This window comes from Ambystoma mexicanum, chromosome 10 (assembly GCF_040938575.1).
Source record: "Ambystoma mexicanum isolate Mex_15411 chromosome 10, UKY_AmexF1_1, whole genome shotgun sequence".
NCBI classification, from domain to species: Eukaryota; Metazoa; Chordata; class Amphibia; order Caudata; family Ambystomatidae; genus Ambystoma; species Ambystoma mexicanum.
In genome coordinates, this window is record NC_090932.1 from 1,004,081,566 (window position 1) to 1,004,106,432 (window position 24,867).

Here is a 24,867-nt window from a genome sequence, read left to right on the forward strand (position 1 = left end):
CATGCCTGGGCTAATTTATTTGTATTTATTTATTATTAGTATTTAGTATATTTCAAACATTTACTATCCCATTACAAACCTTAAAAGAAAAACCTTAAAAGAGAGAAAACAAAGCAACACACAGTCCAACATTGCTTCACGTTAGGTAAAAAAAAAGCAGAGAAAGAAAGAGAACAAGAAAAGACAGGGGGAGAATCCAAGAACGTCAAATAGATTAAAAAGTACAAGGAAAGATGCCAAAATGTCATCCGCGGACACTGTTCTTGTTAGGTTTCTTTTTCTTTGAATTTCTTCATAAAGATCAACTCAGGAAACTTTACCAGGTTCCGAGAGAGCCCCACATTGCCCATCCCGCCGCCAGAGAGCCTCCCACCGGACTTAAACGCATGCGCATTACTCTAGACCTCTCTTGGGTGTATAGGTTAGTGGTGATGGTGCGTCTCAGGAGGAATATCCAAGACAAATCATTGTTTCCTCCGATGAGTGGTGGACCGATGGGTGAGGGGTTTAGCTAGGGAAATAATGGAAAGAACTGGATGGATATCGTGGTAAGTCACTTGTGTGCGATGATGGCGGCCATGTTTGGGAATGACGAAAGGAATGTGTGTGAATGGCAATGAGGTTTTGCTTTAGGGAAGAGCTTTTGGTTTTATTTAAGGGCACGTGTCTAGAGGCAGATGGCCACGCTTACTAGATGTTGATCTTCCATTACAGCTAACACAGAAGGAAACCCTGGTTACCCTCTTCGATAACCGAACTTGGGCCAAGCAAGGATTAGTGGAGGAGCCAGACTATCTTGGAATTTATGATGCCTGGAAGCACCCTCATTCCAACATTTTTGTCACCCTGGTTGTTTTCATCCTCATGAAGGTGAGTCCGCGACCTGCGCCACATGTGACAAAGTAGTATAGCTGGGCAGTTGAGACGGCTTGACTGTATTGTCTGCTCTACTGGGCATCATCATGATCCTTGTGTAGTGCATTTGTTATAGGCCGTGTGTGGTTGTACTTTATTAGGAAATGTGTTTTGTTATATTTAATGCTGCTAAATGTTTTGATATGCTATGTTCTGTTAAGCAGGGATTTTGGCTTATAAGGCTATGTGTTGAGGGTATGCTAAATTGGATGTTTAGTTGGACCCACGTTTAATTGGGGCCGCGTTTAGTTGGGCCCGCTTTTTATTTTGGTTGCGTTTAGTTGGGCCCACGTTTTTTTTTTTGGTTGCGTTTAGTTGGGCCCGTGTTTTATTGAACCCGTGTTTCGTTGGCGCTGTGTTTAGTTGGCGCCATGTTTAGTTGGGCCTGCGTTTAGTTGGGCCCGTATTTCGTTGGCGCCGCGTTTCGTTGGGCCCGCATTTAGTTTGTATATGCTCATTTTGATCTGGGTGCTTTTTGCTGTGGGGCCCGCTTTGCTGGCTGGCTCTTTGCTGGGGGCACATTTTGCTGGGAAATGTTTTGCTGGGAGACAGTAACTTGGTATACGTTTTGTTGGCGTACATTTTGTTGGGATACATTGTTATGTGACATTGAGTTGAGTTAGGTTAGTTTAATTTAGGTTAGTTACATAATGTTATGAGGAGTTTAATTATATTGAACTATTTGAGTTGGGTTACAGTACATTTGATTAAATTATGTTATGTGGGAATATGTTATTTTGGCTTAGGTTAAACTGGTTTGGCTAGGTTCAGTTTGTTTTACATTATTTTAGATAACGTAATGGCAGGTTATAGTATGATTTGGTGATGTTCTGCTATGTCAGGGGGTGAGCGATCACTTGACATTTGCTCAGTTTATACTGTATTCACTCAGGATGGGTTAGATTTAAGAGAGAGGTTAAGATTCAAACCCGTCGCTGCGCCCCCTTCTGGCAATGGTGACCCAAGAGCCGTTATAAAAGGTGATTTCCGAGCATCGTCGATTACATGTTTCACTGACTCCTTTGCTTGCTTTAGGCCATCTCTCATTGTGTCTGCAGCAACGAGATGCGTGTTTATTTAAGTTAAAACAACATAGACATAGTTAAAGAGTGAAACCCTTTGCCTAAGCTTACAGCAGCCAATTGATTTCTATATAATGTACGTTTATTTTTTAGATTGGGTTTTAAGTTGGTACCTCCACAAGTTGCAGAACTTGAGTTTCTTTTATTTGATTTATGTATTATTGTGATTCTGTTTACAAAATCGTACACATCAATATAAACGAAAGGAAACAAATGGCTGTATAACATTCGCATTCGCATTCACGATCATCCTCCTTTGTCGTATTCCCTTAATATAATTATTTCAACAAAATATATACATATTACAAAATCCTTTCCTACACCAAGGCCACCCAATATACAATCTAAAACACATTTAAAATACAAAAGTATATCTAATGTTCCCACAATAAAATGTAAACACTTAGCAAAAACTCATCTCCTGACAATAGCACCTAAGCTGCATGAAACAATATCTCTGAGCAGAGCTCCTTCACACATGTATGACCACGACGGCATATGACAGATTTGTAAAACTGACCCATGGCAGGTGTGAGATGCACACAGGGTCGGATTGGCCCCTCGGCCTTTTGGCCAGTGGCCAGGCCAAAATCGTGCCTGGGGAGTGGGAAAAAAATTGAAAAAAAAGAAACTTTTTTTTTTCTTTTTCAAAAAGCCTTCTTAGATCGATAAATGTGTACCAACACAGATTGGCTGATATTGCATGCATATTTGTTCTATAAAAAAGAGCTTAGGCGCAAGTGCTATACAATAACGTATTATCATTTGGCCTTGGACATCTGCTTGGATTCACAGTAACTTAGTGTACTTAGGAACATTGCTATTTACTGACACTTCCTGTTTTGTCAAGGGGTGAAAGGTTGCGTTTCATTGCTTCCTGGGATGTCACTTTGGGCTAGGGTCAAATGACATCACTTCCGGTGAAGTCATCAGAGGTCAAGGGTCGTGAGGCGAGGGGTGAGACACATTTTTTTGGGTGACCGGGCCTATTTCTTGTCCCAGTCCAACCCTGAATACACAAGTTGTGACAAATCAACTTCCGAGGCAATGGTGATCCAGGGATGAATATCGGTTTCTAAACCATCAATCAGCCCCACACCTCTAGTACACCAGAAGGGATCCGAACAGATTGGAAACACAAGTCAATTATAAACCTCCTTGTCCAATTTTGTTATGTGGACGAACTGTAGGCTCATCTCAGAAAGGTCGTAGATCGTTGGTTAGTTGAAACACAGAGAAAATACTATTATTACTCAATGATAAAAGGGACTGTCCAGTCAAGGTTGTATAAAAATATCTACAGAATACAGCGCACCCTGTAAATGAATGCAGAGGACAGACAGTTTCAAAGAAGGTAAATGGATGCACTCTGGATACTGATAGGCGGGTAGTCGGTAAAGTAATTAATCACAATACTTCAAGGATACTTAGTTTCAACACGAAGGGAACAATGGGTTGTACAATTTCACTAGGGCCTTTGAAGAAGGATCAGTGGGACAGAACCGCAAAGTACCTTGTTCTGTAGGAGTTGTTGATGCTTCTACACTGGACTGGTTTCGTCCTATTAGGCGGACGGCCCAAAGCTGAGAAGAGTGTTTCAAGCAGCTGCATTGTCCTTGGTTTGGTTCAGTGACTGTATGCCACTTTCCACCTAGGAACCTTGCTGCAGAGCCTAGCAGGGCATGCTGGGTGCTGGCTGGGTACCGGTTCTGGAGCTGCTTGGAGGGCCCTCTGGATTCAGTATCTTCCTCTGCTCCCTGGGAGATGTTTAGGGGAGGGATCTTGCTTCCTTCTTGGAGGTCCTGTCCTATCTTCACTGGAGGAAGCTGTAAGGCAGACTATACCTTCAGCCAGGGTCCAATGCTGAGTTCTTCTTGTTACTCCTTGCAAAGTATCTGCTCAAAACAGGGTCTCAACCCTCTTTTAAAGCCAAATGGACCCCAAGGGTTGGTGTAGACTAAGCCTACCTTACTAAACCAATCCTTGGTCTCCACCAACAATCTCCTGTATGCATGAGGTCATAACCAGAATGCTTTGCAACAGAAAAGGTAAAGGGTTGAAAACATGTAATACTAAGTCCCACCCATCTTCCTGTCTGTTGTGGATCAAAGGGTCTCTCTAGTCAGTGGAGCTTTCTGTGATTCCTGATTAAAGTTGCTGGTCTACCTTGAAGCTGTGGTGAGACCAGACTTTCTGTCTTCGTCAATCCACATACTCTTACCTTCTGAATGGGGTCTCCCTGCAGGGATGACTACTGTAACATGCAGTCTCAGACACAACATATCCCTGTCAATTGATACTGAAAGCGGGAGCTGGCATCAGGTGCACACAGTGCACATGAAAGGGTCTTGGGGGGTTCTTATACTCCTTTGTTAGCCTCTGCAGCCAGGCCCATGTGAGCCTGTTTGAAGTATGCTCTAGTTAGTATGCAAAGCTGCCACCAGCAGCAGAGCTAATCAAAAGGACAGGGCGGAACCATGGAGCCTTTGTTAGTTAAGTAGGCTGGCCATGGCAGGTGGAAGATTTTGCCCTCCCCCTTCTGAGATGACAAGGTGTAATCATGGCTGTTTTATCCCAACTAAATATGACAGGGGCCACTGCGCTTGTAGGCTGTTTCCATCCAGAGTACACAGGTCTATATGTATGTCGTGCAGTGACCATAGGAAAATGTGTGCGGATTAGCCCCACACATTTTCCAGAGGTTGATCTACCATCACTCAATTTCATTTAAAATTTTGAAGAAATCCAGGTGAGTGCACACCCACCGTACGGTTGATCGAATTCCTCACACAGGTAGCTCTGTTTTTGGCTCTCATTACTTTACATTATGGTACTTTTAGTCTTGTGTGTTAGAATGGAGAACTTGAACTACAAATGCGGTGCTGTTCTTTATCAAAATAGAGCCACCCATCTCCCGTGGACTGGGATCATTGGTCTCTTGTTAGGATAGAGTGACCCATCGCTCGTGGAATGGATCATTGTGCTCTTGTCAGGAAAGATTGACCCGTCTGTGATGTGGCTCCTTTAACAGTAGTGTGTTGCCTTTTTAAGAGAATGAGTCAAGACTTCGTCATGACTGGAGTTAATTAAAAGGGGGCTCTGTGCACACGTGCAGCCAGTGCAGCAATAGACCCAGAGACGGTGTCTTATTGTATGGTGTGACAGTCGTGTGCCCACGGCCTGTGTGGGAGCCTTGGCCTGTGTGATCACAGCGCCAAGGGGCAAGCAAACTGGGTGATCCCAGTGCCTGTGTCCGGTTGGGTGATCCCGACTACAGCAGAGTACCCCCTGCCACGTTGTCATGCCCTTCTGCAAGCTATGGGGGAAATGGCGGCGCCATTACTAGCTCCATCACGTTCAGACCGTTTCTCCTGTAATGGTCTAGTTGTTTTCAAGAAGGCCGCCGCCGCGTACAAACTCCCACGCCTACAGCAGCAGAGCGCATTGCACCTTGTTTACCTCTGTGCGTTACGCTCGCTCTGTGCTTCGGCTTTGAGTTTCCTTTCTGTTCTGTCCTAGCATACTTGCTCTCCTCTCCTCGTCCTCCTGCCTCGTTTCGTTTGGTTCCTTTTCCTCTGTGCCTTTCTTTCTTTTCTTTGTTCCTTGATTTCTTCCCTATCCGGTCTACGCTGTTCCCTCTTGGTCCCCGTTTGCCTTCCTTTGCTTTGCTGTCCTCCTTGCTCATCTTCTGCTCCTTCGGGGTCAGCCTTTCCTTGTCCCGATTTCCTGTTATTTCCATCCTTTCCTTCTTTTCCTCCCTATCTTACCTGTATTGCTGCTCGTGTATTTCAGCCTGCCTACTTCCGTGAGTCCTGAACTCCCGGCCAACTCTTCTCCTACGGACTTCTTGGATCCCCAACTCCCTTGCTGCAGACTAGTCAGAATTGGTGGCTGTCTCCCAGGCTTTCATAGTCCTTGGACTTGCACCCTTGGGCTATCTGTTTAACAGTAGAAACAACACTTCCTAAGAACTTGACATCTCCGGCCAGGACTAACGGGGTTTTTTATGCCGGAATGCTTTTCCCTGTCACTTTTGGGCTAGCTCCCGGGGCGACCACTCTGTTGGGGTCTAACCAACCGACAGGGTGGCATCTCAGGGAGAGAGACCGTATCTACTTCAGAAGAAGGAAAAGAAAGGGAAACAGGTACCGAAGAACATCAGGAAACAGAAGAAGAGTCAAGGAGAAGACACCGTGGAAGATACAGGTGAGGGGGAAGGAAGGCAGGAAACTGCAGGATTTGACACACGTTGCTCACAGCATGTTTGATCCTGCTGGGTGTTTGCCAGCAGTTGTGTGCCCTGCCCAGGTGCCCTCCGAGCAGGACACAGCACTGTCTCTCATGAACTGGGGGGTGGGGGAGTGTGCTCGGGTCAGGAGAGACTGATCATTCCTCATGAATTTGGATGATGTGCTCATGCGACACTCAGTAGCCAGAACAGAACTGTGGAATGGACGTTACGTATCAAACGTTTTCCGTTTAGCAGGAGCGTGCATTGCTCCGTGGCAGCGAGGTGTCGATTTGGCTTGTTTTGCGTTTCACGCCATTGAAGGGTCAAAAGCCTGACAGAGGCAGCTCATCAGCAGACCATGGGGACCCTCTTCCAGCGGAAGGAATGCCCAACAGACCCTGCCCCCTCCATCGTAACTCCATCTGGAGATTGAATGTCTAACCTTGACGGGCCCGGCCCTCTTGAAGCCCATTAGTGTGTGCTTCAAGGAGCTATGAGCAAGTGTGATCTGCTGCACGAGTCCCGGAGAGGCCGCTGCATGCACGGGCCTCATTTGGGGCAGATGCTGTTTGCAGTCCCAGTATAATTCGACAAGCATTGCGGACTAGTGGTCTAAACACATTGCAGACAGTCACCAAATACAAATACAGATTGTTGAAATGAAACCTTCAGCGGGTCATTATAAAGTGGCGCCACTCCCTGCGATGTAACCAGTGCTTCAAATGGAAAATAAGTTCATGTACTCACCAGAATACGAAGCCAGACATTTCGGCGCAGGCTGTTTCGGCGCGGCACCTTGGGCACAGGTCCCTTTTAGGCAAACTAGCAGGTATCATAGCTGCCCTAAATGGTTGTATGCTGTTGGAAATGCTATGCACTGTGATAAATAAACAAAGTAAAATAAATAAAGAAGGGGAGTTTTAGTCTTGCACGCTTTCACCGCCTAATAAGAAATCCGGTGTGTAGCTGTACCCCTGTGTGAGTTTTCAGTCGCAAACTTTCGCTCACAACTCTAATTACTTAAACATTGACATATGAGAATAGTCACTGCTAATAACAAAGAAAGATCTTTAAAAAACTAATGTCCCAGCCTTTCCAAATCAATCCCAGCTCCATCAAAGGGACACCGATACTAACAGGTGAAGCCCATTTATCAAAACCGTGTTCCGCGCCTGGTGTGCTGAGAGCACAGTAGCTGCATGTTTCTCTCTCCTTTTGTTCTGCAGGGTGGGCCCTGAAGGAGACATTATGGGCACCTCGGGTGGTGGAGAGAAGAGGCGGGAGAGGGTCCTGCTTTCCCCAGCAAAGGCTGCAGAAGCGTAGTACTTTAAATTACGATAAAATGAAAAGAAAAGCTTTCATTTTCATTTCGCAACATAGTTGAGTACTGGTACTCTCTTTCAGGCATTGAGAAGTGCAGGTACTCAAATGCACAAAAATGAGAAGTGCAGGTACTGTGGGCCGAGTAGGACCGTCCCATTTAAAGCACTGGTTGTAGGTATGCAGGCCCTAGGGGATCCTCTCTGTACCCCCTTTAGGGGTCACATTGTACAGCAGGTGGCTTCCCTGGGCCCCAGAGCCCTCCATCCTCCTTTACGACATTATCCAGGAGGATAGCTCAGGGGCAACACGATCGCCTTGCAAATAAGACAAGGCAGAGCAACACAGGCTTGGATCCCGGTCAGCGCTTAGAGACTGGTCTCCGGTATTGAGCACTTTATAAAAGATTAATTCATTAATTACGCAACCCCAAGTAAAGTGGAAGTGCCTGCCAACTTGGCATGCTCATACAGTGCCAGTCTCAAAAACAAATGCCATGCCACTGGCACTTGACATATATGCAGCTCGAAAATAACATGCCTTGTCGCTTGACTGCTGCCTTGCATATGCAGGCACTTGTGCTGTAAGTCACTTCTTGTTCCTCCAGAACAAGCAGCTCGGGAAAGGACCATTCCGCAGGATGGGTAACTCAAACCCAACGCCAAACCTCTCATCCACAGAGAAGGAACATAAAAATAAAACGCTGAAACGAGTTGGGGGTTGATCTCTCTCTTCGGCTGGGGCCTACCTCTGTAACAGCCTCCCTGCCTCCCTTAAACTTGAGGAGAACCATCTCCGGTTCCGGAAGCACCTTAAGGCCCTCCTCTTTGCTTCTGCTTTCTCTCCCCCTCTCCCCAGCTGAAGTCCTGCTGAAACTGAAACTGCACTGGTCACCTGGCCACCCTTCTGATCTCGGGCCCAAACCCTGCCAGTTGCACGCCCGTACTGCCTCCCTGGCAACCCCCTGCACCTGGGGACTGTTTCAGTCCCCCCTCCCTCACTTATGTCTGCACTCACCCTGCACTTGCCACCAGCTGGCCGCTCTTTTATTCATCTTATTTATTATCCCAATGACTGCACTTCCGCCCCTCTTCCCCTCCGCCCTTTCCTTTTCCCCCTTCCCCTGCCTCTGCGCGATCTGAATGACACCTGGCCTAGTAAAATCGTTGTCTGTCTTCCCTCTGCCCCCCCCTTGCCTCGTCGTGCCTTGAAACACTTGTGTATAGGCGTGTTATGAATGACATATATCATATCATATCCTGGGGCCCTTTGTCCCGGTCCCCGCCATATGTTTTGTCCTATTAGGTTATTCCTGAAGCCGCCGCCATCTTAAGGCCATGTGTAACTGTCGTGGCGCCCACACAGCTCTGCAACCCCGTCTCCCTTTGTGCTGGTAAATCAATGGCTACTTCTCTGGGATTACGAGCCTCGCAAGCTCTCTAGTTCGCTGGTCATTAATTCCTAAACCCTGTTGAGCAATTCTTCTCCAATGCGAGCAGGGTCAAGAACTGCTCATTCATTCTCTTGTGGGTTCCCTGCCATTCTATTGCCGCTGTCTGAATTTGGCTGAGGCGGGTTTAGTGGCCCCCAAGGTCCCTGACTTTGGGTGGTGGGGATTTGGGGCTGCGACAGGCACAACAGTGTGGTGTAGTCAGTACTTTAAATGGAAAAAGAGAAGTGCAGGTACTCGCCAAGCTACGAAGCCGGACATTCCGATGCAGCGATTTTGGCGCTGGCCGTTTTGGCACAGCACCTTGGGCACAGGTGCCTTTTAGGCATACCATTTGGTTTGCAGGCAATTACTTAAACATTGACATATGAGAATAGGCACTGCTAATAACAAAGAAAGATCTTTAAAAACGAATGTCCCAGCCTTTCCAAATCAATCCCTGTCCATTAAAGGATGGTAACAGGTGAAGTCCATTAAGCAAAACAGTGTCCCGCGCCTGCTGTGCTGAGAGCACAGTAGCTGCATGTTTCTCTCTCCTTTTGTTCTGCAGGGTGGGCCCTGAAGGGGACATTATGGGCACTGCGGGTGGTGGAGAGAGGAGGCAGGAGATGGCCCTGCTTTCCCCAGCAAAGGCTGCAGAAGTGTAGTGGTGCTTTAAGTTGCGATAAAGTGAAAGGAAAAGCTTTCATCTTCACTACGCAACATAATGGAGTACCAGTACTCTCTTTCACACATTGAGAAGGGCAGTACTCAAATGCGCAAAAATAGAAGTGAAGGTACTGGAGGCCAGGTAGGCCCAGCCGAGCTCAAGCACTGCATGTTACTGAGTGGTCACGGATACTGTGTGCTCTCGCGCACTCTCCCCGTGTGCTTGCAGTGAATGGTCCCCTTCCTGCCTCTCTCCTTGTGGCGCATTGAACATTAACGTGATGTCTGAAATCCATGCCCGCGGCGCTGGCCAGTGCGTGATTGGTGGGTTAGAGGGGTGCGAGTAGGGCAGTGCGTCATTGGTGCATTAGAAGGAGAGGCAGATCTGAACCCTGTGGTGTTGGCATGGGTGTAAAGGGTGTTCGTGCCACACCATTTTCCCCCAGTGGCAAGGGCCCATTTCCTTTAGATGTCATGCCCCCGTCCAAACATATTTAGCAAAGATACTCTACTGGGTGTTGGCAGTGCGTGATTGGTGGGTTAGAGAGAGAGGCAGTGTGAACCCTGTGGTTTTGGCAGTGCGTGATTGGTGGGTTAGAGGGAGGGGCATTGTGAACTGCAGTGCGTGATTGGTGGGTTAGAGGGAGAGGCAGTGTGAACTCGGTGGTGTTGGCAGTGCGTGATTGGTTGGTTAGAGAGAGAGGCAGTGTGAACCCTGTGGTTTTGGCAGTGCGTGATTGGTTGGTTAGAGAGAGAGGCAGTGTGAACCCTGTGGTTTTGGCAGTGCGTGATTGGTGGGTTAGAGGGAGAGGCAGTGTGAACTCGGTGGTGTTGCCAGTGCGTGATTGGTGGGTTAGAGGGAGAGGCAGTGGGAACCCTGTGGTTTTGGCAGTGCGTGATTTGTGGGTTAGAGGGAGAGGCAGTGTGAACTCGGTGGTGTTGGTAGTGCGTGATTGGTGGGTTAGAGAGAGAGGCAGTGTGAACCCTGTGGTTTTGGCAGTGCGTGATTTGTGGGTTAGAGGGAGAGGCAGTGTGAACTCGGTGGTGTTGGCAGTGCGTGATTGGTGGGTTAGAGGGAGAGGCAGTGTGAACTATGTGGGGTTGGCAGTGCATGATTGTTGGGTTAGAGGGAGAGGCAGTGAGAACCCTGTGGTTTTTGGCAGTGTGGGACAGAAATACCAGGCTCTTGAGTGCCTGTATGATTCTCTGTGCTTTGTGGCGGTGGCACTGGCTAATGTTATTTACATAGGGAAGAAACCCAAACCTGTTAAACGCCAAAGTTCGGACTTTTGATAGACCCTGAAAGCGGCGGTTCTTTTCCTAATGCAAACCTACGCACAGGGGGGCAGTGAGAAGGAGGTGAGGCTGTCAGCTGTTACTTTGCATGAGGGAGCTCTGCAGGCCTGTGTCCTGCAGCTACCGAATCCGCAAAGTCATCAGTATGTCCCCTCTGAGACTCCTTAATGAAGTCTTCGTCCCAGTGATGGGACGGACAGGACTGCTGACCGGGGCCTTCTCTGTGCCGCAGTCCAGCGCTGGGCATTAGCCAGAGGAAACGAGCATGTGTCGCTTCACAGGCTGAGTGACCAGTCCCTGCATCCTTGTTAGAGCGCGGCAGCCCCGCTCTCCCAGGTGCACGACAGCCATTGCTCCAGATGAGATTTGGACGTGGGCATATTTTACTCCCTATTTATTAAATTTGGGAGTGAAATGATTTTTTAGGGAGTACAAATGTAAGTCCAATTCTCAATGAGAGTATTTTATAAGCGAGTAAAAATAGGTTTTAATTGAAAAACAGAATTTTTTTTGTAATATTCCTTTGCATCTAGTTATTCATGCACATTAAAATATACATGTTTCAGGCAGTTAACATAGTGGTTTCTTCCTGTGGTACTACTTGCACTATTGGTCCAAACATACCCATGGAGCTGCGCGCCTCTAAACAGGGGCGCAGGATTCTACATGTCTTTTTCCTATTTTGTGTTGGGAGTATTTTTACTCCCTATTTAATTTTTTTGGGGAGTATTTGCCAATTTTTAGGGCGTAAAAGTGGCTGATACACCCCTTATCTGTAAGGCTGACGACAGCAGTCTCCTTGCATGGGAGTCGTTGCTCCAATTTGGGCAGTGCACTTCCATGGCATTAAGAGAAACACTGGTCACTCCACCCCCACCAGAGCTCAGTTCTGGTCAATGAGAGGCGGGTGACTCTATCCTGTTGAGAGCACAGGCTGCCAGGCCCATGTGAGATGAATGAGATGCTTTTTTTTATACAATGTATTTAGTCTATTAGAACCAAAGTATCACCCTCCCAATCCATGAGAGACGGGTCACTCTAATCCTGACCAGAGCATCATCATTCCATCCCATGAAAGACAGGCATTCTATCCTGACCACAGCACCACCATCCCACTCCATGAAAGACGGGTCATTCTAGCCTGACAAGGTCACCACCATTGCATTCCATGAGAGATGGGTCCCTCTATACTGAACAAAACACCACCATCCCATCCCACGAAAGACTGGTCACTCTAGCTACTAGAGCACCTCCATTACATTCCATGAAAGATGGGTCATCCTAGCCTGCAGGAGCACCTCCATCCCATTCCATGAGAGACGGGTCACTGTATCCTGACCAGAACACCAGCATCCCATTCCGTGAGAGATGGGTCACTCTATCCTGACCAGAACACCAGCATCCCATTCCGTGAGAGACGGGTCACTGTACCCCGAACAGATCCTAGGCTGACGTTCCTTGAGCTTAAATCCAAGAATGCGGGTAAACTCTTACGGTTTAGTCCTCAAGTGTACTTCGCTAAAAGCTGTATAAACTCCCTGAAAAGGCTCAGTCACTTTTGGTGATCAACTTTCTGAGATCACCTAAAGAATGATTCATTTCATTGAAGTTTGTTTCTTATAGCAGTGTCCTTCTCTTGCATGCAAGCATTGGAGTGCCTCACTGGATGAGAAGGCCCTCTTCCATTGCTGGTGCAAAGATGGGTTCTGCCCATTAATAATAATAATAATATCATCTGGTTTTATAAAGTGCTACAAACCCACCGGTATGGAAGCGCTGAAAATAACAGTTGATTTTAACCCACAGCATAGTAGCCAATAGACAATGTGTCACCATGACGCCAACCCTTTTCTTTACAACTGAGCCAAATGTGATGGCACTACAGCCAGTGTGGCGCCTCTTGGTGCCTGCCTGGCGGTGATGGCCTAGACGTTCAGCAAGAATATACATGTCAAGGAATCCCCTTTGTGTGAGACCCACCGATTAAAGGCTTCCTCTCTGGAGGGTGGGTGCCTGTCACATTGGGACATCCAAAGCCCAAAGAAACGGAAAACCCCAGAGACAAGCAGCCTCACAGGCTGGTGAGAGCTGAAAGCTCCCACTGTCCGGTCCCAGTCTGTGGTAGGAAAAATACACTGTGTTTGATTTAAGCAAACAAAGTTGATATGTTGTCACACATAGAGGATTGGTTTGCTTCCTTAGGTTCTCGCCTAAGGATTTTAGGGAGAAAAGTAACTAATATAATATATCCGTTTCATTCAGAATTGTTACACTTGGCCACACCAGAACTGCACTTACTTGATTCACGCTGCTTCTAATTTTAGCCACACTAGAACTGTACGAATTTGGCATCTGCGGCTTTGAATTTAACCACACTATAACTGTACCCCACAGATTTTGAATTTAGCCACACTACAATGGTACACATTTAGGTAATGTTTCTTTTGAATCTAGTTAGACTACAACTATACGAACTTTGCCCCCCTGCTTTGAATTTAGCCACACTAAAATTGTAATGAATTGGTTAACACTGCTTTGGAATTTAGCCACACTTGAATCGCAGTGATTTAGTAGTTTAGATTTAGTTTAGATGCACGCCTCCACAATCCATACACCACAGCCAAAGAAATCACGGGACAATACAGAACGAATAACCGTCAATGAAACACTCAACACCCAGAGATCACCAGGAACCAACTAACCACCCCTCCTCCCCATTCCATACCCCTCTCACAGACCACACATCTGCCCAGAGGGCTAGTGAAACAACCCAACAAAAACTTGTAAACAGCATACCCCTCTCTGATCATACTACAAACCCAATACTTGCAGACAACAAACAACTCAGACACTGGACGCTATCCTTATGGAAACAAAAAGCCCAGTGCGCATAACAAAGCATGTCTAGAAAGCTAAAACACACAGGCCCTCATTACGACCCAGGCGGTAAGGGGTTTACGCCGGCGTAAACATCGCCGACCCTTACCGCCTGAGTACGAGTTCCCTTAGCGCCATGGCGGATTTAACACCTGCTTTTAGCAGGTGTTAAAATCCATGGCGCTAAGGGACCTTGTTGTTAATTATGCCACCGTAATTTACGGTGGCATAATTAACGCCTTCCCCACTCCCATTATGCCCTATGGGGCAAAAATGGGAATGGGGAAGGGTAAATGGGGATTGGGGACTTACCGCCCCGCCAAGGTCGGAATGGGGCGGTAAGTCCGCCAACCACCATGGCGGAGTTGGCAATTTAGCGCCATGGACCATGGTGCTAATAGCACCATGGTTCTCCGCCAAGGTCGTAATGAGGGCCACAGTCACCACTTCCTCTTGGTTCTGCACGCATCAACAGATGAGCACAAACTCTATCCTATCCCTCACTAACTAACCCTACCACTTTTCTTACAGAGCCACATGAGTGCTTGAAGACCGTCCATATGGCAGCAGTTTGCGATATAAATCAACATAGCATAACATAACATATTACAATCCCTCCTACAAACACCTGGCACACAGACTCACTGAATCCATTCATTCACAGTGTTTACCAGAGAGACACTGTTCCGTGAAAATGCACACTGTGGTTACAAAAGCACACTTAGGAAAGCAGGCAGCCTCACAAGAGATTACACAAGGAGGGGATGAAAAAATACAACCAACTCAGGTCGGTTTGGATTACCCTACAGTGCTGGAAGGAACAGGCCCAGGTGTGAGGTGAGTCAGGACAAGCATGCAATAGTAAGACAGTAAGTAATGGACTACAAGGGGTCACAAATGCCATTAAGAATACCCAAACCGTCCACCTACGTTCAAGGGGCTTTATTCTTTTGTATTTAAGCAATAAAACCCGACGGACGGGGTCATTAGCCGGCCAGGTAATGGCCCAGGCCGTTAGGGCTTTAACCCTAGCCTGGGACGTCACCTGTCTGGTAATCCCCCTGCCCAGAGGGGGTTTTTGCTATTAGTATTCCGGCATGTTTTACCGGGATATTCCGTTTTTGTTTTCCCAAGTTGAGAAACAGCGTGTTTGACATTTCTCAACTTGGAAAACAATGTACAAAGCAAGATTGCTGCCTACAAACAAAAAAAACTGCACGTAGCCCTGTCTTCCTTTCCATGGCAACCATTGCCGCAACAGAGGTGCGCTGAGAACAGTGTGTTCTCGGCACCAGCGAGGGCCCAAGGAGTGCAAGGTAAGTGGGGAAGTGGAAATTGGGGTTGGTTGAGGGAAGGAGGGGAAGTGGGGCATGGGGGACACACTTATGTTGCCTAGGGATCTAGGCCCAAATGAAGGACGCACACACGGAGAGATAAGAGGAACTTCTTTATTCTTTCACAACCAAACTGGAACTGGCACTCGCAGCGCACGTGCCCCATAACCCCCTTGCCCAGTCAAACTCCGCCTTTCCAACGGAGGGGGCTCACGAGCGTTAACCCCTTGAGTCCCGGGTAACACTACCCCCGGACAATATGTCCAAACATCAACTTGACACGCTGTGTCTCAACAAATAACTCAACACTCTTCAACAAGTCTCATCGGCTTCTTTATGAGCCGTCTCGGCCTCTCACCTCGAGTCCCCAGATCAGGCTCCTCTTCAATCACTTCACTCTGGGCCATGTCCCGGGGGTCCCCTTCCGGGGGAAACCACTCATCATCCCTCGGCATCCGTGGTTCCGGTGAAAGTGCCCTTTGGGTTCCTTCCGTGGGCTCTCTCCTTGTATATGGCCTGAACTGCTGACAGTTTCTGGTGATGGTCCTGTTCTCATCTTCCGCCGTCACCATCGTGCCTTTCATGGCAACAATCCTCATGGGGCTTGGAGCAAACCGCGGGTCTGTCTTCCTGCTTGCCGGCTGCTGTACCAGGACTTCGTCTCCCACCTGGAGCTCCGGCAGCACCGCTCCTCTTCGTGCATCGGTGCGACGCCTCGCAACCTCTTTTGCCACCGCATCTCTCTGGAGCAGATCTTGGTCGGCCGGCTCAGCCTGCACCGTACTCCTCGGGATGCGAGTTCGCACCACATATCTGAACATGAGCTCTGCAGGCGTCTTATTTGTGACCTCGTGAGGAGTGTTCCTGTAGTCTCTTAACAAGCGGCATAGCGCTTGGTGTGTATCAACGGCGTCCAGCCGTGCCCTCTGAATGGTCTTCTTAATCGATCCCATAAATCGCTCCGCCATTCCATTAGCCTGGGGGTGACGTGGTGTGATCTTCATGTGCCTGAACCCCAGGTGCTCTGCCAATGTCCCAAATTCGTGTCCACAGAACGGTGGTCCGTTGTCGGATTTGACCCACTTGGGGATCCCCCACTCACTAAAGACCTCTTCTATCGTTGCCGCAACTTGAGAGAACGCTGTGGAACTGACTCTCTTGGCAATCGGGAATCTTGAGTGTTCATCCACGAAGAGCAGAATGTAGTCGCCCGCTTCAGTGGGCCCGTAAAAATCCATGGCTACTCGTTCCCATGGGTGCTCAGGTATTTGAGTGTGTTGGAGCGGGGGCGGACGTTCTGCAGGGGCTGTGCACTGACAGGCGTGGCAGTTCTTCACCCACTCGTCCACAGCTGCGTCCAGGAAGGGGAACCACACATGGCATCTGAGCTGCTTCTTTGTGTTCTCCGCTCCCCTGTGACCTTCGTGCGCTATGCTGACCACCTCGCTCCTGAGTGTGGCAGGGATGACGATCCTGCACCCTCTGAGCAGAATGTTATCGTCCTTTACCGCCAGTTCACCATGGACCCTGGCTAGCCGTTCGATTTCTTGCTTGTTCACGCCCGGGTGAGCTAGGGTGGCTCTCTGGTGATCTTTCCACTTGTTGGCCGTCGTGAGGCTGATCGCCAGGGCTGTCGTGGGATCGGCTGCCGATGCGGCCGCTACCCTTTCAAGTGATAGTGCCGGGGGCAGCGCCTGAGCCGCCACATATTGCACATACGCAACGTCACCCTTCCGTGCCAGCGGGGCCCCTACTGGGTGTCGGGAGAGGTAGTCAGCGGGGTTAAGGTCGCCCCCCGGGCGGTGTACGATATCGTAATCATATTCCTGGAGGCGGATGCCCCACCTCTCGATCCTCGGTGGCATCTTGGTATGCGGGTTCCCAAACAATGAGAGGAGTGCCTGATGATCGGTGATCAGCGTAAACTTCTTTCCGATTATAAAGTTATGAAAATGCTCACACGCCCAGACGGCTGCCAAGCTCTCCTTCTCGGCTTGGGAGTAGGCTAGTTCAGGTGTTGATAGCGCTCGGCTCGCGTATGCAATCACGTGTCTGGGGTTAACATCCGCGCCACTGGTTTGGGCCAGAATGGCGCCGAGGCCTACGGGGCTGGCGTCGACTACCACCTCGGTGTGCCACTGTGGGTTAAAATATGCGAGGCGATGAGCCTCGGCGAGGGCTTGCTTGATGTCCGCGAAAGCCTGTTGGCAGGCCTGTGTCCATTCAAACGGCGACTCCTTCTGTAGCAGTTTCCTCAGCGGGTCTGTGATGGAGGCATAGTGGGGGATGTACCTCGCACAGTATCCTGCCATGCCAAGGAACGAGCGGACGTCCGCCACTTGTCGGGGCTCGGCGAGGTTGGTGATCGTCTCGACCTTCTCAGGGTCAGGCAGCATGCCGTCCTTGGAGAAGATATGTCCAAAGAACTTGAGTTTTGTTCTGCTGAACCGGCATTTTGATATGTTGAGCGTGAGGCCGGCACTCTGAAGGGCTTCGCATGTGTCGTGTAGAGCCCTGTCATGGGATTCCTTGGACGATCCAAAGACGAGAATGTCGTCGCTGTAATTGAGAGCCCCCTTGATAGGTCGGATGATCTGGCGTATAGTTTCCTGGAAGATCTCAGCGGCAGATGAGATTCCAAAGTTCAGCCTCCGGTATCTAAAGAGCCCATCGTGTGTCGCAAACGTGGTTATGGGCCGGGAATCAGGGTGGAGCTCCAGCTGATGGTATCCCTGATTTAAGTCCAGTTTGGAGAACATTTGGGCACTGTTCAGCAGCACAATCATGTCCTCAATACATGGTCCCGGGTGTCGCTCCCGTTGAATCGCCGTGTTGGCCACCCGCATGTCCACACACAAGCGGATCTTACCCCCTTCCTTGGGTACCACCACAAGGGGGGACACCCACGGCGTCGGCCCCGTCGCCGGTTCAATAATGTCGTCGCGGAGCAGTTGCTGGAGCGCCTCCGAAACTGTCTCCTGAAGGTGGAATCCGACCCTTCTGGGATGTTGCGGCACTGGACGCACGTTGGGGTCAATGTGGAGCCGGATGGGGGGTCCCTGTAGTTTTCCTAGCCCCACGCAGAGCTTGGGGAAGGCCTCCGCGATGTCTTCTTGTGAGACGAGCGATTGAGTTTGATGATAGGCAATCGCATCTACCGTGTTCCCCTGGCCGGGTTTGGCCGCTGCGGCAGTGATCACGTCTCCCGCATTCACGTGAATTTCGATCAGTCCGAGGTGCGACGCCGTGTAGTAGCTAAGGAGGCATCGGCTCTTGGCGAGGGACCGTATCACGTGAATGGTCGCATCGACTTGCCGCCCGTTCAGGAGGAGGCACTGGGTGAATTGACCCACCGTTTGGAGCGGGGTGGCGGCACCCCACTGGAAGATTCTGGAGCGAGACGGACTGAGCTGTGGCGGGCATGGTATCCTGGCGTAGTCTTGTTCACCCATGATGTTCACTGTGGCCCCAGAGTCGATCATAAATTGAAATTGGCAATTCGCCATCTTGAGCGGGATCTGCGGGGCCTCCCTGGCCTCTTTGTTGTCGAGGATGAGGTTCACGAACTCATCCTGGTCGTAGTGGTCCTGCGGCGCGTAGTAGGCCGCCGCCTGGTCGTCTTGGCAGAGGGTTTCCGGCCTGTATTCTGCAGGCGGGTTGTCGTATTCGTCTGTGAAATGTCTGGGCTGTTCGGCCTGGTCATACGGAGGGGCATATCCTGCCGCTAGGTATTCGTCCATCGCACGAACGTAACGCCTCTGGCCGAGGCCCTGTTGATATGGTCTCGGCTGGCTGTATTGCAGGGGTTGCGGGCGGAACGGCATTCTGGGGGCCGCCTGGGGCCGCATCGGTGGAAATGGTACGCCCTCCCTGCAAACGGAGTGAAAGTGTCCTTCTCTCCCGCAGTTGGTACATCGCTGGGACAGGGCTGGGCAAGACCCTGAGTGGGGGAAGGACATCCCGCAGCGGTAGCACTGTCTTTGCAGACGCGGGGTTGACATCGACGGGGCAATCGGTGGTCTATATGGCTGAGGGCCCCTGTCGCCTTGACGGGGGGGCAGTATGGCGGCCACGAATTCCCCTGAGTCCACTTTCGCGTTGTTGGAATGGCCCATGGCTGAGGCCTGCGCATCCACCCTCTCGTGGATGCGGGCGAGTTCACTGACCTCGGGCATGGTGAGCGGTTTCTTGAGGAGCTGTTTCTTGAGTGCGGGGGAGAGGCATCCCTCGATCACCCTCAGCCGGATAGCTTCCTCTAACGAGAACGCATCAAATTGGCAGTTCGCCCCTTTCACCCGTAGACGTGTGATGAATTCGTCGACGGTCTCTTGCGGGAGTTGGGTGCATTGATTGAACAGGTATCTTTCATAGTCCCGATTGACTTCGATGATAAGCAGTTTGTCCAAAGCGCCGATCAGCTTGGGAAAAGTGTCCTGGTCTGTGGGCGGAATGGCCTTGACGACCGTTTTGATCTCTCCCCCTACCAGGTTAAGGAAAATGTCTCTCATATTGGGGGAGTCCCCGTCGCCGGAACCTCTCACGAAGTGTCGAAAATCGTCCATCCAGTCGGTCCATCTGGGGCCTTTGGTGGCCTGAGGAGTCATAGTGAACGGCGGGGGCAGTCGTAGTTGAATCGACTTCGCCACCCGTGGCAGTTGAGGCGAGCCCTGGCTGGACCCCGGGTTGGAGGTGCTCATGGCGCCTGGGAGAGAAGGCCCACGGGTGCGCGGGCGGGGTCGCTTCCGCGGAGGTTCGACGGAGGAGGTCCGGCAAGGCGGATTCGGCGGAGTGCCGTGTTGCGCGGAGGTGGAGCAGGAGGAGGGGGCTCGCTGGATCGGCCACCACAGGCGGACTGCCGTAGGAGGAGGACTCCGGTGCGCGGGAGAGATCCTCGTCGCCAAATGTTGCCTAGGGATCTAGGCCCAAATGAAGGACGCACACACGGAGAGATAAGAGGAACTTCTTTATTCTTTCACAACCAAACTGGAACTGGCACTCGCAGCGCACGTGCCCCATAACCCCCTTGCCCAGTCAAACTCCGCCTTTCCAACGGAGGGGGCTCACGAGCGTTAACCCCTTGAGTCCCGGGTAACAACTTAGATCAGTAACGGCGGGGAAGATGACGGCCTCCCACTTCTGAGGCGGCTCGGAGCGGGGATATTACTATGTGGTAAAAGCCCTGTTCTAAACCTCCTGATTGGCTGGGAGGCCGCCACCCCAGCCAAGTACCAACAACAAGACTAAAATGGTTTGATAGCAGTAGGTGGAATTGTGGCACACTAATGGCCATTCCAGGTGTCCCTGTATCCCAGTGTATCTAATATTCTGACTTGGCCTTTCCTATTCCTCTCCCACTGGGCTTCTTCTAGGTCAGTTCCAGTCCTGCTTCTCCCCTGGGATAAGGTTTGAGTGATTTCTAGAGATTCTGGTGCCCTTCCAATGGCCCAGTTCCTGTTGCTCTGGTCTTTCACACCCTATCATTCCTCTCTACGTCCTTCCTCCCCATCTATCTGCTTCACCTCCTCTGTCTCTCTGATGGTCACAACATATTTTCCCCATTCTCCCCTCGTCTCTTCTCTACCTTCCCCTTCTGTCTCCTGCCTCCGTTTCTCGCACCTTCATTCACTCCTTTCACTCAGTCAGTCACTCTCCTTGCTCTCACTCACTGTTCCAGCTACACTACAGCTTAAGCCCTTCACATGCTTCAGTAAACACTCACAACTGCAATCTTTCAATCCGCTACCACTCACTCTCACAGCCAACACTTCACCTGCAGCACGCTCCACCAGTCTTCAAATCGCTCTTCTCCACTGTCCTTCCTCGCCTAGTCTCTGCTGACCTCCCCCGAGCTCCTCATCTTGTCTGCTTCGCAAATGGTTTTTGCCCCCCTGCCTATCATTGTCTTCCTGGTCCTCTCTTCCCCATTGCCCACCGCCCCGCTTGATCACATCTTTACTCAGGCCAATCCACCCATCTCATTTCCCCCGGAGTTGTGCCCAAGCTGCTGGACATTTCTTAATGTTCGGTAGCCCCGCCCCTTCTTGCTTATACTACATAATGCTGTCCCTTTCCTCTGGTTCCACAGGTATATGCTGCGAATGCAGCGCTACGGTACATCTGCAATTGAAGGTAAGCTGCTCCGTCGACCGGCATGGATGTCTTTTTCTTCTGTGAAGTTTGTTGGGTTGTTCCATACAGGCCGGTGGGTCCCTTTGGCCACTACAGTGTGATGTAATTTGCATAATTGGAAAATAATAAAGGGCATGATGATGAATACCCCATCCTTTTATTCTTCTAACAAATAAATAATGGGGTAAAGGCATCAACCCCCACATACGCCCCCGCAGCCATTCAACCCAGAATTAAGGCTGCACTTGTATTTGGTGTATCCCCTCTTACAACACAATTAGCAACACAATTTGCCCCAGCACCTGTCTCCTCCTCTTCTTTGCCTCGTATTCCTATTTTTATCCTCAGTGTGACTCGGCTCTGTATTTCACTCTCATCGTTAGACTTCCTGACGGATTTAATGAAGAGCTAGGAACAGGCTATAATTTTCACACATCACGTGCTTTGATGACGTTTTCCTGCCGTAGATGCGCCTGTGTGGGGTCTGTAGAATGCACAGACTTGCTTTGGCGTGTGCTGGTTCTGCCTCAGCAAAGAGTAGCAATCTTTACAATAATAATGCTACCGACTAGCGCTTCGAAACAGATTACTCACGCTTCTACGTGTTATGTTATGCACGGATTACTTAGTGGTAATCTTCATTATTCCTACTCTTCTTCGTCCTAGTACTTACCTTTGAGTATGTCCATGCTCACAGGAATTGCTTTTTCAAGCTGACCTCATTAGGCCCTTCCCATCCAAGGAGGTATAAGCGCTCACTTACCCAACACACAGCAGTAAATCCAAAGCCAAGTCATGGGCATCTTCTGCCCATGTGCTGGAGGGATGGGTAATCTGCACTGGGAAGAGGAAGAGTGGGACTAGGTGTAATGAAGATTACTGGTAAGTAATTTGAGCATTACTTGCACGTCCCTCTTCCTCATCCCAGAACTTATCTTTGAGTCGTACCAAGCCGAAACCGGAAGGATGCCCATGGACACCACAAAAGACACAGACACCAGGATCCATGCGAAACCAACTCAACACCAATCAATTCAACGAACAGAAGGAAGCAGGAGCAACCAGACCCCTGCCACCACACCAACCAGAAACAACCCTGTGAACCTCCACACCAAAGGAAGCGGCGCGGGGCCCCACTACGTGGAGTTGGAAAAGACTAATGAATGTGTTAGAAGCCCAGCTGGCTGCCCGCAAAAGACCAGTAACAGCACCCCCCCTACAAGTTAGCCCAGGAGGCAGCCACCCTCCAGTGGACCAGCCCGCCGGGCAGAGGCATGAAGACTCAGATGCCAGGACAAACAAGGAAACAAACCACCAGCTGAAAGTAGGATAGGAAGCTCTGCGGCTACAGCCCCCAACCCCAAAGGTGACCAAGAGGAGATGAAAGGACCCGGTCCGGGAAATAATTGCAAGACCACTCCCATGACATCCAAGAAAAGCCAAACCTCAGAAGAGGATGGAGTAGGAAAGAAAGCCAGAAGGACCACCGCCAGAGACCAACGGAACCGAGAGGAGACCACAGGCACAAAGGAGGGACACACTGCAGGACCAGGTCCTCCTCCACGACCACCAGAAACCGAGGCCGACACAGGAGGGCCACGTTTACCCCCAGATGCAGAGCCGAAGTAACTGCAAAGGTAGCAGCAGCGTCAACCACTGCAGCTTGATAGCCACTAGGGGCTCAAAGGAGGCTTTAGAAACATAGCCAGGACCAAAGGAAGGTCCCAGGGAGGATCCACAACCGGGCCCAAAAGCTGAGAGTCAGCCACCCATTCCAAAAGTCTAGAGACCAGATCCTCTCCCGCCCGCCCCCCAGTCAGAGGGGACCATGAAACCCAAAAGGCCCGAACGGTCACCCACTGGGAAAGGAGAGTAGAGACAGCCAACCCCCATCTCAGCCCCTCCATGGAGAAACCCCAAAATGTCCGGCAGCCCACAGACCAGCACCACAAACGCCACGTGGAACACCAAGACTGGAAATTGGACCAATGACGGTCACAAGACATAAGCGTAGAGGACTGACAAGCCCTCTTGACTGTCCCAGCCATAGCAGCCAAAGGCCCAACACCTGTAGACCCCTCCACCCAGTTTCCAGACCCCTCAATCGATGAGAGAGGAGAAGGTGGGAGCGCCCATCCACAAGGGAGACGGCCAACTGGGCAACACCCATGTAGGAGCGAGGATTCAAGGGGAACAGAGGGAAGGCACACAGAAGCCCTGGTGGCCAGGCCAAGGAAGAGGATCCAGCCCCCAGTCCCACAGGGACAGAGTCCATGAACAAAACCGGTGAAGCTGAGCATTGGGGGAGGCAAAGAAGTCAAGCCAGGGAGGCCGAACCACCAGCAAACCTCCAGAAAAGCCACAGAGCGAAGGGACATCAACCCCAAAACCGGAAACACCCAGCTGAGATGGACCGCAGCCACATCTTCCATCCCCCGGACATGGACTAAGGGGAACGGGCGAGCCTCTGCCCAAGTCCTGACAGACAAGGCCAGCACCGGCCACTCTGGATATAAGCTAGAGCAGCAGTACGGTCCTCCTGAACCAGACATTCCTCCATTCCTCCCCTGGAATGAGGGCTGAATAACCACCAGGGCCCGCAGAACTGCAGCCAGCACCAACCTTCTGCCCCCAGAATTGGGACTAGACCAACCACCAGTGAAGAGAGGCCCAAGAGGATAGAGAACAAGGGAGAGCCAAACCATCTCCTCCTGGGTGCAGAACTGGGCACCAAGCAACAGAAGATCCTGAGATGGAGACAAGAGGGACCTCGGAAGATCGAGCAAAAGACCCACTGGATCAGGACACCACAGACAAGATGAACGACCACCACCCGGAGCTGGGACCCAGCCCGGTACAACCAAACGTCCTTGGAGGGGGACACCGTAATCCCTGCCAGGTGCAACAACGCCACCAGGGGAGCAAACAGCCTCACGACAACCCATGTGCATACTCGAGACAGAAGGGCAGAACCCAGAAACAGAAGCGAACCACCCCCATGGCAAACTGCAGGAAATGTAGATGACACCGGAAGACCGGGATATAGCAATAAGTGATCTGAAGGTCTAGGGAAACCAACCAAGCCCCCCTGTGACACTGCCAGGATCACCGGCTGCAGGGTCATCACCATAAAGCGCTGAATCCGAACAAAGGCATTCAGGAACCGAAGGTTGACAATGAGACAAAAGGGGAACTCTCCGACCTGGGCACCAGAAATACAAGCGGTGTACGTCCCTGGGGAGAGGGGTCAGCCGGAGTAGAAGAGTACTAAGAAGTAGAAGAACAAATGGCAGTAGGCCATGAACTACCCGGACCAAGAGCTCAGTTGGACATAAACTCTGCAAAAAGAGCACTGAAACACTCCTGGAAACACCAGGACCCGGGGCAGAAAACCCACTTACGTCTCACTGGCCTGGAGGCAGGGGAAGAAGCCACACTACATGAAGCTGCATACCCAAATGCCTCCCCCAGGGAGAAGGAAGCGGAAACCCCATACGAGGCTGCCACATCTAAAAGGGCATCATAATTTGTTTATCCGCATATGGCGTGCCTCAGAGCCATAGCTACACTGGCCGCAAAGGCCTG

General features: G+C 50.4%; 1 protein-coding gene across 3 annotated transcripts in view; it reads left to right on the forward strand.

Annotated features, from left to right (window-relative positions):
- The window catches only part of CLCN2 (chloride voltage-gated channel 2), a 1,173,779-nt gene that overhangs the window by 790,628 nt on the left and 358,284 nt on the right, over positions 1–24,867 (forward strand). For all 3 annotated transcript variants that reach the window (XM_069618787.1, XM_069618789.1, XM_069618788.1), the window contains exon 12: positions 715–870. In XM_069618787.1, the coding sequence (XP_069474888.1) occupies positions 715–870 (156 nt within the window). The remainder of the gene's footprint in view (positions 1–714; positions 871–24,867) is intronic.